Raw genomic sequence first — 14,288 nt, forward strand, 5'->3', positions numbered from 1 at the left:
CTTATTTCCTTTATTGCAAAAAGTTAAGATGCTTGATGTTCCCTTTAGTATCCGGCTAGAGCCAGGTTAGCTTAGCTTAGCATAAAGCCTGTAAACAGGGGCACCTCTGAAGCTACTTAGCTTGCTAGCTATATCTTGTACATCTACACAAACTCAAATGTAAAAAGGACGAGATGTGATTGGAGGACAACCTGCTGCGACGCCTGTCGTCTCATCGTCACCATGAGGTTGCCATGCAACCAGAGGAGACTCCAGGAAGTCACTGCTCTCGGCATTTCAAACACGTACCTCCCTTAAAACAACTTGTTTTGATATTTTTTGTGTGCGTACATGTTAAACTAACATTTATTTGTGAGATACAGAAGTGCAAGTGGGCATATTCTTATTTCCAGGCTCCATGCTAAGCTAAGCTACTTACCTCTTATCTCCTGCTTAGTGCTCAAACATGAGCGGTATTATTCTTCTCGAACTGTCGGGAAAGGAAGAAAGAGCATTATTCCCAAACTGTGAAACTATTACTGCTACTTTGAACTCGTCAAAGTCAAACAAATCAAGAAATGTTCGAATCATGTGGGGGACCACAAAGCAAAGCAAACATAAATTGATGCAAATCCTTTATGAATCTCTGCAATATTAAAGTACAATGACCATAATTACCGATCCGATAGACAAACATCTCAATTGGAAAGTACAACTCTATTAAACAGCCTCAACCAGCAAACAGTGCTACTGATGTCAGGCCAAAAGCACTACAGAGAAGGACTCCATTGTTATTTCTAACTGGTAGAAGCCCCGAGGTTATTTTTCCTCTGCCTTGAAACAAATCAATGAAGCACAACTCACTTTGAACAACTGCACATTTGCTGAAATCAGATGTGGGTCGAGGAGCTAGCCATCATCGCGCTTTCACTCTCGTTTGTTGACGGAGCAGGACTTTGATAAACAAAGCCCGCTCTTTGAAAGCAGGTGCAGAAGTGCGGGTTCGGTTTGCGAGAGGCAAACAGGCTGATTAGAGAGTTGTTTGTTATTCTGCATGCAACCATTTGCATTCTGCGGATCCTCTCCCAAAGTCACCGGGACGCTTCTGGTAACGTTTACTTTCTCAAATTCAAAAGTTCGACACGGATATTTGCACAAAAAAATATTACAAATATCTCAGAGGTGAAATTGTCCTTTCCTGTCACTTTGGAAAGAGCGTCAACAAACAATGTAACTTGATCAAATAAACCTCTGTGGAATTGTTTTTTCTTCGCATTTAAAAAACAAAAAGAGCCAATGATGCCCCCAAGTGGTGACACCAGAAGTTGCACGTTCCCATCACAATGTTTCACATATTAAATAAACCTTGCATTAAAAGGCCATCATTGCATCGTTCTTGTTCGATGCACGGCCGGCTTTCCCCCAACTGAAACACTGAAGTCGTGACTTATAGCCACAGTGTTTTTCTCACTGGCCACTCAACCGCCCCCCCGTCCGGCTTATCCTCGCTATCAACACATGGAAGTGTTTCCAAGTCGCTATCTAGCAGCAGCGAGCGCTCCTAAATCACTCATTTTAATATCAAAGCACTTAACACGAGAATGATGATTGCTTGCAGGTGGACGGCCGCTCTGCTCGTCTGGAGAAAATGACTGAGCTCTTATCCGACACGTTACAGTACGGCCAGCGTTTCGACGGGGCGAGATCGCATTACAGAAGATTACTTTTGGAGTTTCAAAGCAATTTTCCCTAAATTACGCCGGCCTTTGGTCTCTGGTAAACTTGATTGACTTGAATGGTTTTCATTAGAGAATTTTTTTTTTTTTTAAAGGCCCTTGCGCAGGGTTCGCTGTTGATGCTTGTACACAAAAAAAAAAAAGGGTTGAGGCATTTGAGGGTGAGCGGGTGCAGATGGGACACTGACAGCGGACCAATATGCAAATCTTGGACTCGTGGTTTCAGGGAACACAGCGAGTCAGTTTGATTTGTTACGCCCCATCCGTGTGCAGCGAGCACTTACACAACCAGGACCTCAACGTATGTTTTGATGCATTCAGTGCGTGCTAATACAAACAAAAAGTGATTTACACTGTCATATTTGAACTCCAGTTCCACCCTTCCCTCCTCCTCTCCTGTCTCTCCTCATCGACGGACCAACAACTGAGTCATGGAAATCAGTTAGATGTCACTGAGCGCCTGAGCCCGGACTGACAAGAAAATAGCCATGAATAACATGACCACCCTGATTACCATGCGAGGGAAAATACTTAAAGAGAGGGATCCAAAATGAAGAGTAGTCCAGATACTTTCAGTGTCAAAAAGAATAAGAGCTATTTATCCGGGGCCAGAGATTTCCCCCATATTCCTGTCAGCTGTTTGGCTGCTTTACCGGCTGCCTCAAAGCGGAATATCTGTAAGGAATTAAGGGATGGTGTCTTTAATGCATTAAGAGACTCTCCTACCCGGCCATATGAATAAAAACACAGATTAATTTCAAAACTCCACAGCTTGAGTCTTGGTTCTGAATGTTGAAACGACCTCAACAGCACACATCCACTGGAAGGAATTTGTTAACAGAACAGGCAACTCTGTGTGTGTCTGTGTGTGTGTCTCTTCTGCAGGACTGTGGTGCCATCTTGAGGAGGTTTACTGACACAGCAAGGGACTGCAACCCTTTCAACTGCAAAACAAATATTTGGGTTTCCATCTTCCAGAGTATCAAATGTCACTCCAAGTAAAGCGGTGACAAGCAAAGTGTTTTCTCTACAGCTTTGAATTGTGGGTCGATTAAAGTCAGCGCATAAGTAGTCATCAGTTTGATCATCAAGATCAATTACGATTGAGTAGTGTACATGCCGCATTCAGACGAATGCTCCACACGGGCCTCGGAGTACAGGTTTGAAGAAGGTTAAGCCTCCATCACAATCACCATCATCCACACACCCCCTATAAAGTTGAAGCATCATATCCACGAGGGAGAGACGAAACACCAGCGTACATAAAAAATGAAGTAACATCCAACTCGAGATGACGACGCTGCTGCTTGGATTTGACTTCTTCGTTGAGCCCCCTTCTCCCATTGCGTCCAGACTGCTTCCCGTGACGCGACACGTCAGAGGTCTTGAGGTCCGACGAGCCCTGCGGCTCACAGCCGACATCCAGATGGCCTCAAAAAGAGCGTTTATGGAACGAGGAAGTTGCACGCCAACCACAGAAAGACTTTTGGACGTTTGACGGCAAATGGCATAATATAGGCAATCATTTAAAAAATACTTTGTTTTTCAAATTAGCTTCACCTTTACCCAATAAATCAAATGGTATATTACAACTTAATTTATTAGAAATAATCATCCAATTTCAAAAACATTATTAAAACTACTACACTTTTGGTGCTTTATTTCATTTTCCTGATTATACCCATGTTTTGTTTTTTTTTTTTTACTTCTGTCACCTTTCGTGGTACGCATTGTAACATCCTAACTTTTTACTTCAGATTATGATTTTTGTTCCCGACATAGATGAAGGCAGAGCGGGCCGTCTGTCCAACGGGGTCTTGGCTATGAGCACGGCACATCCAAAGGCCTGACAGAAGACATTATCCAAGACTGAGTGCACAGAAAAATTACAGAATGCCTGGTATAAAACGATACACAATACAATCCCTTTTGTGTACCAACACCTTAAACATGAACTGATTCTTTGTTCGCTTCATTCACAGAAACGGCTTGACAGACTCCCACTTCAACACCGAAAACATTCTTGACCGTAGTTCTTGATTTTTTTTACACAAAAGAAAAAGGTGTCCAGTATTCCACAAGATCATTGTCGGTCATGCTTTGATGCAGAGCATAGCATCCAGGAGGCTGTCCGTGTGTCCGACACACGGCGATACGAACCCGTGGCTCTTCAGAAGCAGAGCGTACTCCGTCGCGCTCCTCTGCCTCCCCTCGCTCATGCTGAGGGCCTGCAGCAGGCCGCGGCTCGGGCCGCCTCGGTTTTCATCCAGGAAGATCTCGCTCAGCAGGAGTCCGCAGCCTGGCAGCATGGTGGAAGCGCATGGTTTGTTTGTGGGTAAACAACTTTAGAGACCACATTAGTGATGGTTTTGGGCATAGAATAAAGATCAAGAGGGAAAACAAAAAAATGTGGGTTCAAGTTGGGTTTTTTTGTCTTGGTTTTTAAAACTGGCCAGCTTTTCATCACCAAAAAAACATTTTGCTTTTGTATCAGTTAAAACCACTTGAGGTTTACAGCAGCACTTCCCCTGAAAACTAAGACTGTAGGTTACTAAAAGCAAACACACAGCAACTGCTCTTTCTGGAGATAAGATCTTATCTGGTTGTCGGCTACAGTTTGCAAAAATGCAAACTTCACTGTTTCGCTGACAAATGCCTGACTGATTCTGGGTGCTAAACATGATTTTACATTTTTTATATTTTAGCATTTATCATTTTGTCAACAAAAATTTAATAAAACTTGTACCTGGTGTGCACGCATCTGCGATTTTACTCAGCAGAATATGCACTTTCTCATCAGGCCAGTCATGCAGAATCCTCGCAAGGACGTACAAATCTGCTTTGGGAAGCTCGTCCTTGAAGAAGTCTCCTGGTCACACAGAGAGGAGAGAGACAAGAGTTACGGTCACAAAGTGAGGGAGGTGTTACTGTGATATCCGAGACACTTAACACACACACGCACACAAAACTGACCTGCTACAAATGACACCCTGTTGTCTGCGTGCAGAGGATGGAAACGTTCACTCATCTCAACCACTGCTGGCAAGTCAAACACTGTCACGGACAACCCGGGATGGGCTTTGGTAAATTCATAGGCCATGGCGCCAGTGCATCCTGGGCAGAAGAAAAAAGATCATATGTAAAGAAAACAGTTTATTGTTTTGGGACAAACTTAAAAAATAAAACTAAATGAAAACTCTTCACTCTTCTCCTTACCTCCGAGGTCACAGGCCGTTTTAAAGCTGGAGAGGTCAAAGGCTGTTGCAACAGCTTGTCCTGTAACGTTAGCAATGCTGTGCATGGCATTCATGAATCTCAGTTTGACTTCTTGACTGTTGTAGAAAGTATCCTTTAAATAGAAACAAATAAGATAGAAGGGGGAGAAAACATTTAAAATGTTGTTTTCGCCCCCTCCACCACTACACATATTTATCGTAGGCTAAACTCATCTCAATCACCTGAAACATATCGTCGGACTTCTTGCCGAAAGCCTTCTCGCGCTGGTTGGTCCCCTCCTGCACAGCGCTGTCGAGGTGGGAGAAGAGAGGCCACACGGTGTCGTTACAATGCTCGATGTAGCCGCGCAGCGAGCAGGGAGCGTCCGCCAGCAGAAAGCGAGCGGCCAGATCTGTGTTCTCGAACACCGGCTTCTGGCACCCTGGTAGTAGAGACGCCACAAAACATGTAAGAGGGTCATTTTAAGTTGAAGTTTGAAATGCCATCTCTCTTTGAGAGCCGAGCGCTGACTCACTTCCCTCTTTGCTCCTCAGCAGTCCCAGAGACACACAGGCTTCGAGCAGGCATTCGGTGCCCTTCACGGAGGCTTTGATCTCCCGGGCCACCTGCGGCGCCTCCAGCCCTGGCCGGCTTTGGAGCAGGTCAAACACACACATCTTGGATGCAGTAAACAGCGCCTGGAGCATTTTGAGAGAGATGGAGTGGACACGGACGGAAAGTGCAATGTTATTAATGTGATTTTAGACTGCTGTGTGCTTACAGCATGTGCAGATCAAAAAACACATGCACAATAATAGTCCTTTCTATACACTTTACCAAATAAGATAGATGTTAGTTGTAGAGTTTTAGGGTGAACTGTCCCTTTAAGTTGGGCTTTAATGTACCTATATGAATCAATCTTCAAAACGTAATTCTCAGTAAGAAAGCAAATAATTCTATTTTCCGACCAATGCTATTGATTTAAAAAGGGATTGTTCGTCCCGAAATTAAAAAAGAGCCTGTGACTACAAGTAATGTGAACATTCATGGCGTCCTTCTTGACTGAGCTGTAAAGTTAGCTCGCTCAGTGGTGCTGGGTGAGCTCGCAGTCTCGAGTTTAGATGGATACTTCCTTCTGCGAGGTGATACGGTTGGGCGGGCGTAGTTCCCTAACCTGAGAGCCATGTAGTCCATGTACACTCTATTGCCAATATCCAAACCATGGGGCCACTCCCACCAAAACAATCTAGACTGATAATCAATACAAAGAATAAAGGGAAAAACATGACTTTGGGGGGCTAAACTATCCCTTAAGGTTGAGCTATATGCTTCACTCCATCTAGAAGTGAATTACAGCAATTATTCAGTTATATTTAAAAAGAAAAAAAAAAATCACAATATAGGCATACGCAATTGTACCTTTGAGGCTTTGAATCCATCCATCAGATCAATAATACGTTGCATGTCTTCTTTCTTCGGCTCACTGGGCTCCTGCTCTGTCACATTGAGCTTAATCACCTGCCCTCTGCTGGTCGTCGGCGGTAATGCTGCATTCTTAAAGTCTCCGAGCTTAGCCTTTCTATCCTCTGTGCCTTTAGACAGGCTGTTCACCAACATCCAGGGACTCCCATCCACTCCATTTTTACTGTCTTTCCTTTCCACCTATACACGGGAGACTGTTACTTATAGAAAATGACAAAAAAAAAAAGAAGAAAAGGGAACTGGTTGTGCTTAACTAACCTCACGGAGGGGACCAGCTGAAGAGTTCGTTTTGCAGTCGGATGTGGGGCTGAGTTTGATAGGAGGACTGGGACTGTGGCCAGACTTAGCTGGCAGTTTGGGCGCAGGCAGAATGAGCGGCGAGGTAGCGGGAGAGCCGTTGGTGCTCGGCCGGACGGACGCGCTCTCTTTGTCTGAGGTGGAATCGCTTTGGTTGTAAATGAGGTCCAGCTGTTTGCAGAAGTGGTTGAGGGGGAAACCCACAACGTTGAGGAAGTCACCATAGACGTACTCTACCAACATCCCACCGAGAGCCTGGATACCGTAGCCTCCAGCCTTGTCCCTGACACACACACACACACACACACACACACACACACACACACACACACACACACATTAACAAAAAGAGATTAACAAAAACTGTTGAAAACACATTTAAACTAAAATTATTATATGTGCGATGACACTCAATCCAACCCAGGGCAAAGATGTTTTACTTTTTTTTTTTTGCCTACACATTCCATGTCAAACAAGACAAGGCAAACACAGCTTAAGCACCAAAGTCCAAAAAGCAGCAGCTTCATGAATACCATATCCACTAAATGACCTCCATTGAGCAAATGCTCAGTTACGTTACTACACAAAGAGAAACCAGTAGCTGTTAAACATGTGAAAGTTCAAAAGTTTCCTACTCACATGGGTTCACCGCTATTGATGTACTCCCAGAGCATATTATCTGAGAGATCAGCAAACTTCACCTTTGTTTCTTCATAGAATTCAACCATCTGGTAATCCACTTCTTCGTCTGGGGGGGATGAGCGTTTTACATGAAATGTTACTGTCCACTACAACTGATATACAGCTTATTTAGGAAACTGGCATAAAGTCTTACAGTACAGGAATATAAAGCTTTCCCCCAAAGGTATCCTTGCTGGGCATTTAAGAAGTAGAAGATACAAAAAGTACCTAAACTGCTTTAATGAAAACGCTTAATGAAATTTCAACAGAAAGCAATCTGAAAGTCAAACGATTATCAAGCGGTGACGTACTTTCTTTCGAGTGGCAGAAGACAATAGCCACACCGGTGAAGACGCTGTGCTCTTTACCGCTCAGGCTGGAGGAGAAGGAGAAAGAAACCAAGAAATGTAAAAGGAGATCTCCTCCCGCTTCTTAACGTCAACACAGATACAAGGTTATCCACACTCACTGTGACAACATTCTGTACGCGTCCTCTTTGTCCAGTGGCTTCTCCAGTATCAGACCATCAACAGTCTGTTGAAATGAAAAAACAATGGCTAGGGTAAAAAAACTGAGTAAACAGATAAAATACTGTAAAACTTTCCTCCTCTCACCACAATAGTGTCCGCTGCGATTACTATGTCTGGAGTCTTCAGATGTTTCTAAAGCAAATGAACAAATGCGTTATCAATATGTAATTCATGGGGGTACCATATGGCATCAGGCAGCAAGGAGCTTAACTCACAAAGGGCATCCTCCTGGCCACCTCCAGGGCCTTCTGCTTGGCAGTCTCTACAGCATACTCATGGGGCGCTTTGAAAAGTCCCTTGTCGAGAGTTTCTTTGAACCAGGACGGTACCACCTCAAACCGCAAGCCCTACAATGAAGGAGTGAAATAAAAAGCAACCACAAAATTACCTACACATTTCATGACCACTGTGGATTTTTGAAGTCGACATCAACATTTCACTCAGCCTCTTACATAGAAAGAAACTGTGACTAAAAGCAGACATCTATATCTGCGTTTTAAACGCTCCCAAGTTGAAGATTGCTATAGTTGCTGTCCTGCGAGGCGCACTGGAGTAGCTCTCCTGAATCTGGAGGAGCTCTCCTGCTCCAAATGAGCAAAAGTGCTTGTGTCTTGTACCCAACAATGAGCCTGCTGGCTTCACACATTACAAAAGTTCACAGACATAAAACAAAGTCATAATAAATACATGGAGAAATGCCTGTACTTTTGGGTAACTGGTTAACACATATCTGTACTAATAATTAGCTTATTGTTTTCCACAATGAGCAATTTAGTAACCAAATATTAGTTATTTTTTGCACAGATAGAACTTTATTGTCATTGTTCGAAGTGATTGCAATTTTTTTGGGTCTAATGGAGCAATCTGATTTACTTGAAAGTGATCACAATTTTCTTTATTCTGTTATTTATAAAAGCAAAGATGGAGTCATAAAGTTATCTTATTTCCAGAAAAGGTTTGAGAACCACTGCTTTAAGTGTGTGTGTCAGTGTCAGTGTCTGTGTCGTCGCCATCCTTTGGGAACTTTGAAAAGTGCTATGTTGTTTTATTATTATATTTTACAATTTAAAAAAAGATCAGTGCTCTATGGTGGAAAACATATCCAACGGCAACACTGTTTCCAAAATACCCTAAACACATCTTCTGGAAAGCAATTGATTGTAAATTTCAACAGAGGTACACTTCAATACATATATGTCTGAGACAAGCTAATATTAGCCAATGTATCGGTCTACAATCAAATGTACATTAGTTGAGATATGCACCATTCCCACAAGTTTAACTACAGGGCAACCTACCGCATTGCTGAGAATCTCCAGTCTCCTCGGAGAAGCACTTGCCAGCACAACTAGTTTGCCGGCGAGCTTGGAAATGACAGGGTTCAGCACCATGATGGCCTTCTCCTTTAACGGCCATGAGGGGATAAACTGAGTTAAACATTTGCAATGGAGCCGAGTTCATCTCACGAGTCAAACGACTCGCACAGATTTGCACTGTCAGGAGGACATATAGAGCCATACAGGGCTGAAATGGCTGATTGATTTATGAATCAGCCAATCAACACAATGCTCACTTTTAATAATCATTTTAGTAATTGATTAGGACAAACACCAAACGCTCACTGGTCTCAACTTCTGAAATAAGGGAATGTGCTGCTTTACTACGGTTTAAACCAGAGGTCTCAAACTGGCGGCCCGCAGGCCATTTGCGGCCTCCTTCCCAACCTGCCTCTACATAATGCCAAAGTTATTTTTTTTTCTTCATATAAATTCAAATTATCCCTTGGTCTACAATTGAAATAAAAAAACAAAAACTTTGGCTTAAAATAATGTCAAAGGTGACCACACAGTTTTGGAAAAGAAGCAAGCAGGTTTCGCGGGGCAGCTGTTTGCAGAGCCCTTCTCAGCAAATGTGGAGTGTCCCGAGTATGTTGCAAATGCAACTTATTGATTCGCAGTGCAACAGTGATCGAAAGGCTAAATTCAGAGAGGCACAAGGAACACCAGACATGACTGCACAATTTATGAGATAATTGCCTCCATCCTTCCCTGAGCAAACAGTGTTGCGTAAGGTAATGTGCCTTTTTGGAAGCACATATCGGAGTGAGAAATCTTTCTCGACTATGAACTTCAATTGAAGCAAGTACAGGTTGTGAGCTAACTCGCTAATGTTAGCTCACAACTCTGCGAACGTCTTCACTAATGTGTAAACTTGACGTTAGCGCGTAGCTAGTCACGGTGTCCCCGAAAGGAGCGACCCGGTTGAATGCACAAAGTCATTTAAAAAAACCCTGCTTGGCCGTTAAATGACTGGAGATAACGCAGGGTCGCTCACCTGCTCATATATTCCTCACTCCGGTCAGGAAACGGACACAACTGCCCGCAAGCTGGTCACGACCATAAGTACACTCCTACCACCGACTAGACTGCGCATGCGTGAAGACGTTTCAGAAACGTGGGCGGATCCACAGTGTTAACAGAGTACAGTATCTTATCTTCTTAGTATAGTGTCATATTGCAACTACTCTGACTACCTCTAGCTCCAATAGTATTAATACTACCAATAAAAACAACAAAGATAATCATCATTATAATGATAATAATGATAGTGATGGCAATAATCATACAATAATGATGGTGATACTAAGAATAATGATATTAATAATAATAACAACAATAATAGCATTTATTATACATATATACAACATATAGTAAACATGAGTAGAGGAAGAAAACAAAGAGGAAAAAAGAAGGAACTTGAAGTAAAAAAAAAAGGTGAAAAGGTCAACTACACCAATGCAACACATAAAGGCATTTACAGTGACATTTACAGAGATTATGTTATAATAATGATGTTGAATCATGTTTAAGTTTTCCATCAGAAAAGGCTTATATTTTCACATTTTATTTGCACTTGTCCATGCCACATATTCTTCAACACAAAACATATTATATTGTGGCAGATTTATTTACCCATAGGCTACAATAAATGTCTCACATTTGAAGATAACACATAAGTCACCTTGTAGGGAAATGCAATAATAAGACTCGGCGGCTGTCCATGTTCATTTGTTCTACAATGCACATTACAAAAAATCAGAACAATTTTTTTTTTAAAAATATTTAGATGTTGAAAGAGCTTGACACACCACACTTCCTCTCACTTCCTCTGTTTCATCTCTCTTAACACCCTTTTTATTCCCCTTCCTCTTAGTCCGTCTCTCTATGCCGTGGATGGCATCAAAGACACTTTTCTGTGTTCTTCCACCGGCCCTTCAACGGCGTAATGTGCTGAGTAAAAACTCTCTTTACGATCCATCTTCATTGAGTCCATGCTGCTCAGGGTCTGCAGATTCATAACCTGTCTCAGCTTCTGTCTAAAATCCTTGGACGCAAAGTAGTAAATGAACGGATCGAGGCAGCTATTCAGGCAGCTGAAACAGAGAGACAGTTTGTAGGCCATATAAAGAGACTTGTTGTAGAAGAGCCTCAGCACCGAGTGAGCCAACAGGAGGATGTTGTTGGGCGCGAAGCATGAGGTGAACACCAGGAGAACGATGAAGGCCAGAAGTATGGCTCTTCTTTTCTGGGCTGTCTTGGAATCCCTGGCCAGTTTTCGTATGACACTGACATAGCAGAATGTCGTGACACAGAAGGGGAAGAGGAAGAGGACAAACACCATGCTGAAGAGGAAGGCCGCCCAGGCAGACAGGGTCGGGAGCATGTCTTTCTTCAGCACGTCAAAGCATGTGGTAATCCCGAGTTCAGGAATGTCGAAGGTCAGGTCTGTGGTCATCAGTGGGCACAGTACACTCAGGACCACGCCCCACATGAGGAGGCAGCTGAAGACAGCGATGGACTTCCTGAACCTTTTCTGCCTGAACTGCATGGGCTTGACGATGCCCAGGTAGCGGTCAATTCCGATGGCCATCATGGTCAGAATGGAACAGTACATGTTGGTGTAGAAGACAAGGGTCATGATTCTGTGGGTAGATGCATAGAAGAAGAGAGTTTTATTTAAAGCACTGGTGAAAGCAACAGGAAAGATGAGAAGATCAATGCCACTCTGCAATTTGTCTGATTGACATAAAGCTACAGCCAGCAGTGGGGTAGCTTAGCTTAGCATTAAGACTGGAAATAAAGAGAGCGCTGTCTTGTCTATTCCATAAGTAAGAAAATTACACCTATCAGCACCTCTGAATCTCACAAATGTACACGTTATGACCCATTTGTCCATATGAGAACCAAAGTGTAAAAACCACCAGTTGGAGGATTTAATGTGCCAGACTTTTTTCTGTGAAGGGTATAGTGAAATCCTGAAGTGCCACCATGTTAGAAACCTTCTTATAAACGGTCTATATGGTCTATTTGACTCTAAATGGATCATCATATGTTAAAGGAACATAATGCTGTATTGAAGAAGACTTGAATCTATAGATTGAGACCATAACCTTGTGTTTTCCGGCATGTCACTAGGCTCATTCGAGATGAGCCAGTTGCCGGCAATGCATGCCGTTTAGATTTGTGAACTCTTGGTAAGACATTCCCTGTGTCAACTCTTTTGGTGGACTGTGTGTATACACTGAGATCAAAATAGCATGAGGCCAACAAGTTCAAACAACAAGTTCTCTCCAATTTCTGTGAACTTCTGTTGACGATCTCCTCTCCCCCTTCATATCAATACTTCAACAGCATCCTGCAGTTGTATAGAGTACCTGCACATCTGGGGTCCCAGATTCCAGTGGTACCCTTGGAACTGGTAGGCAATCTGAAAGGGCAGGGCAGCGCCGAGGGCCAAGTCGGTGAGGGTGAGATTAATCATGAAGATGATGGAGGGAGTCTTAGGGGAGGTGCGGAAGACCAGAATCCACATGCAGAGGCCATTTCCTGCCAGGTTGACAACAGTGACGATGACGTAGATGGCCGAGATGGCGATGCTGGAGTTTACGTTGAGGAACAGGGCCCGGGTGGCGTTGTCTAGCTTGAAGATGCTGGAATTCCCCGTCATGGCTGAACGGGAACAGGTTCTCGTTACCTGTGAGAAATCACCTGTGGTTTAACGGGTATGTGGTGCAGGGTTATTTTTCTGAGGAAATACTGGAGCAGCATCATGTACTTCTTAATTTGATTGGTTTGTAAGAACTGAAAAAAAAAATCAGACAACATACAAAAAACCCTGCTAAACCTAGTCTAATGCGATGCATGTGCAACCTTCCCTCTCTTTGAATGTGCAGACATTATTGAGCTAAAAGGTGTGAAACTAACCCGTTAAGCATTCTCATGAGAGCACCTTTACTCGGTGTGTTTGTCTGCGTGCGAGTAGCGTGTGTGTTGTTTTCACACAGGAAAAGCACATGATTGATTTGCGGTGAAGAGTGCCAACTGCCGCTGCGGTTGAGCTGGTGTTGCATCGACACCTGATCATGTCATGGGGTGTAGACTCGCAACTGCCAATGATCATATCGTCTCGGGCCCAACTGAATTTGATCTTCGTGCCGTGAAGAAAGTGAACACTTGAACGTGGTATACAGGATCGTGGTGGTGGTGATGGTGGTGGTGTGGGCAGGGGGGGGCAGTTGCCACAGAAATCACTGAAATGCTGCAAAGTTGCATTGTAAGCTATGCAACGGAAAGTACCTACTACCACACCAAGGACAGAGATGATAATAACAGTGATACATTTTTTTACCCCATCAAATGACATATTGTAGTCCATTGACATTGACTTTGGGTTATAGTGTGTTTTTCTTTTCTAAAAGTAACAAAAAAAGGAATCTGTGAAATAAATAACATATGTTTTCAACACTTATTCATTCTCCTTCCGCTCTGCTTACAAAGTGTTGTAGCCAAACAGTTCTTTAAACCATGAATATTTACGCAATGACGTTTTTTAACCCTTACACTTTCACAACATGTTGTTCTTTATACTGATGTTGCACATTTGAGCTAGTCTAAGTTACATGTTCAGTCATTGTGGGCACTGGGTGTTGTTTGTGTTAATGTGTTAAAACGCTAAATAAAAATATTGTCCAAAAATGAATTAACATCAATAAATATTGCAGTAACCTTTCACTTATTCTGGCATCACTGAACACAGGTAGGAACAACAAGTGCTGACTAAAGTGACTTTGTCCAAAGTTCCAAAGTATGCTTAGTAATAGCACATATTAAGCAACCGGCACGTGGGCCAACTTGGAATCAATATTTCAAATGTTAAAGCACACATACGTTGTCGAGGTTTAGGATCTCTCCAGGTGGATCTTAGTGAAAGTGGGTCAAACACTCACCTATGGGCACGGAGGCAGACGAGACAAGAGGCAGGTGGAGGCATACGCCGCGTCGGTTGAAGATGAAGGAACAGATATTGC

The 14,288-nt window shown here is 43.1% G+C and overlaps 2 protein-coding genes across 3 annotated transcripts; both read right to left on the minus strand.

Annotated features, from left to right (window-relative positions):
* Window positions 1-651: 651 nt before the first annotated feature.
* Window positions 652-10,335, minus strand: asmtl (acetylserotonin O-methyltransferase-like). Its single transcript, XM_068572956.1, has 15 exons — window positions 10,256-10,335; window positions 9,220-9,324; window positions 8,137-8,268; window positions 8,006-8,053; window positions 7,861-7,925; window positions 7,703-7,767; window positions 7,350-7,458; window positions 6,672-6,993; window positions 6,351-6,593; window positions 5,467-5,629; window positions 5,174-5,373; window positions 4,932-5,064; window positions 4,689-4,829; window positions 4,462-4,584; window positions 652-4,014 (listed from the first exon to the last, which is right to left on the minus strand). The coding sequence occupies exons 2-15, from the start codon at window positions 9,310-9,312 to the stop codon at window positions 3,809-3,811; spliced, it is 2,043 nt and encodes a 680-aa protein (XP_068429057.1). The 5' UTR covers window positions 9,313-9,324; window positions 10,256-10,335; the 3' UTR covers window positions 652-3,808.
* Window positions 10,336-10,653: 318 nt separating this feature from the next.
* On the minus strand, window positions 10,654-14,288 carry p2ry8 (P2Y receptor family member 8). 2 transcript variants are annotated; one of them, XM_068572931.1, is made up of 3 exons: window positions 14,208-14,288; window positions 12,636-12,955; window positions 10,654-11,903 (listed from the first exon to the last, which is right to left on the minus strand). In XM_068572931.1, the coding sequence occupies exons 2-3, from the start codon at window positions 12,926-12,928 to the stop codon at window positions 11,144-11,146; spliced, it is 1,053 nt and encodes a 350-aa protein (XP_068429032.1). In that variant the 5' UTR covers window positions 12,929-12,955; window positions 14,208-14,288; the 3' UTR covers window positions 10,654-11,143. The 2 variants fall into 2 exon arrangements, with proteins under 2 accessions (XP_068429032.1, XP_068429033.1); XM_068572932.1 differs by lacking the exon at window positions 14,208-14,288 and having other exon boundaries at window positions 12,636-12,963.

The sequence above is a fragment of the Clinocottus analis genome, unplaced genomic scaffold (genome assembly GCF_023055335.1).
Source record: "Clinocottus analis isolate CAN_PGR_092001 unplaced genomic scaffold, fCliAna1.0.p SCAF_12, whole genome shotgun sequence".
In the NCBI taxonomy this organism is placed as follows: Eukaryota; Metazoa; Chordata; class Actinopteri; order Perciformes; family Cottidae; genus Clinocottus; species Clinocottus analis.

Bases quoted from the DNA above. Each gene is read 5' to 3' on its own strand.
- asmtl (XM_068572956.1), bottom strand. From the start codon at position 9,312: ATGGTGCTGAACCCTGTCATTTCCAAGCTCGCCGGCAAACTAGTTGTG. The intron at 8,269-9,219 runs GTAGGTTGCCCT...CCTTCATTGTAG, and splicing joins TGGAGATTCTCAGCAATGCG to GGCTTGCGGTTTGAGGTGGT. The intron at 5,630-6,350 runs GTACAATTGCGT...AAAATGCTCCAG, and splicing joins ATGGATTCAAAGCCTCAAAG to GCGCTGTTTACTGCATCCAA.
- p2ry8 (XM_068572931.1), bottom strand. From the start codon at position 12,928: ATGACGGGGAATTCCAGCATCTTCAAGCTAGACAACGCCACCCGGGCC. The intron at 11,904-12,635 runs GTACTCTATACA...ATCTACCCACAG, and splicing joins CTGGGACCCCAGATGTGCAG to AATCATGACCCTTGTCTTCT.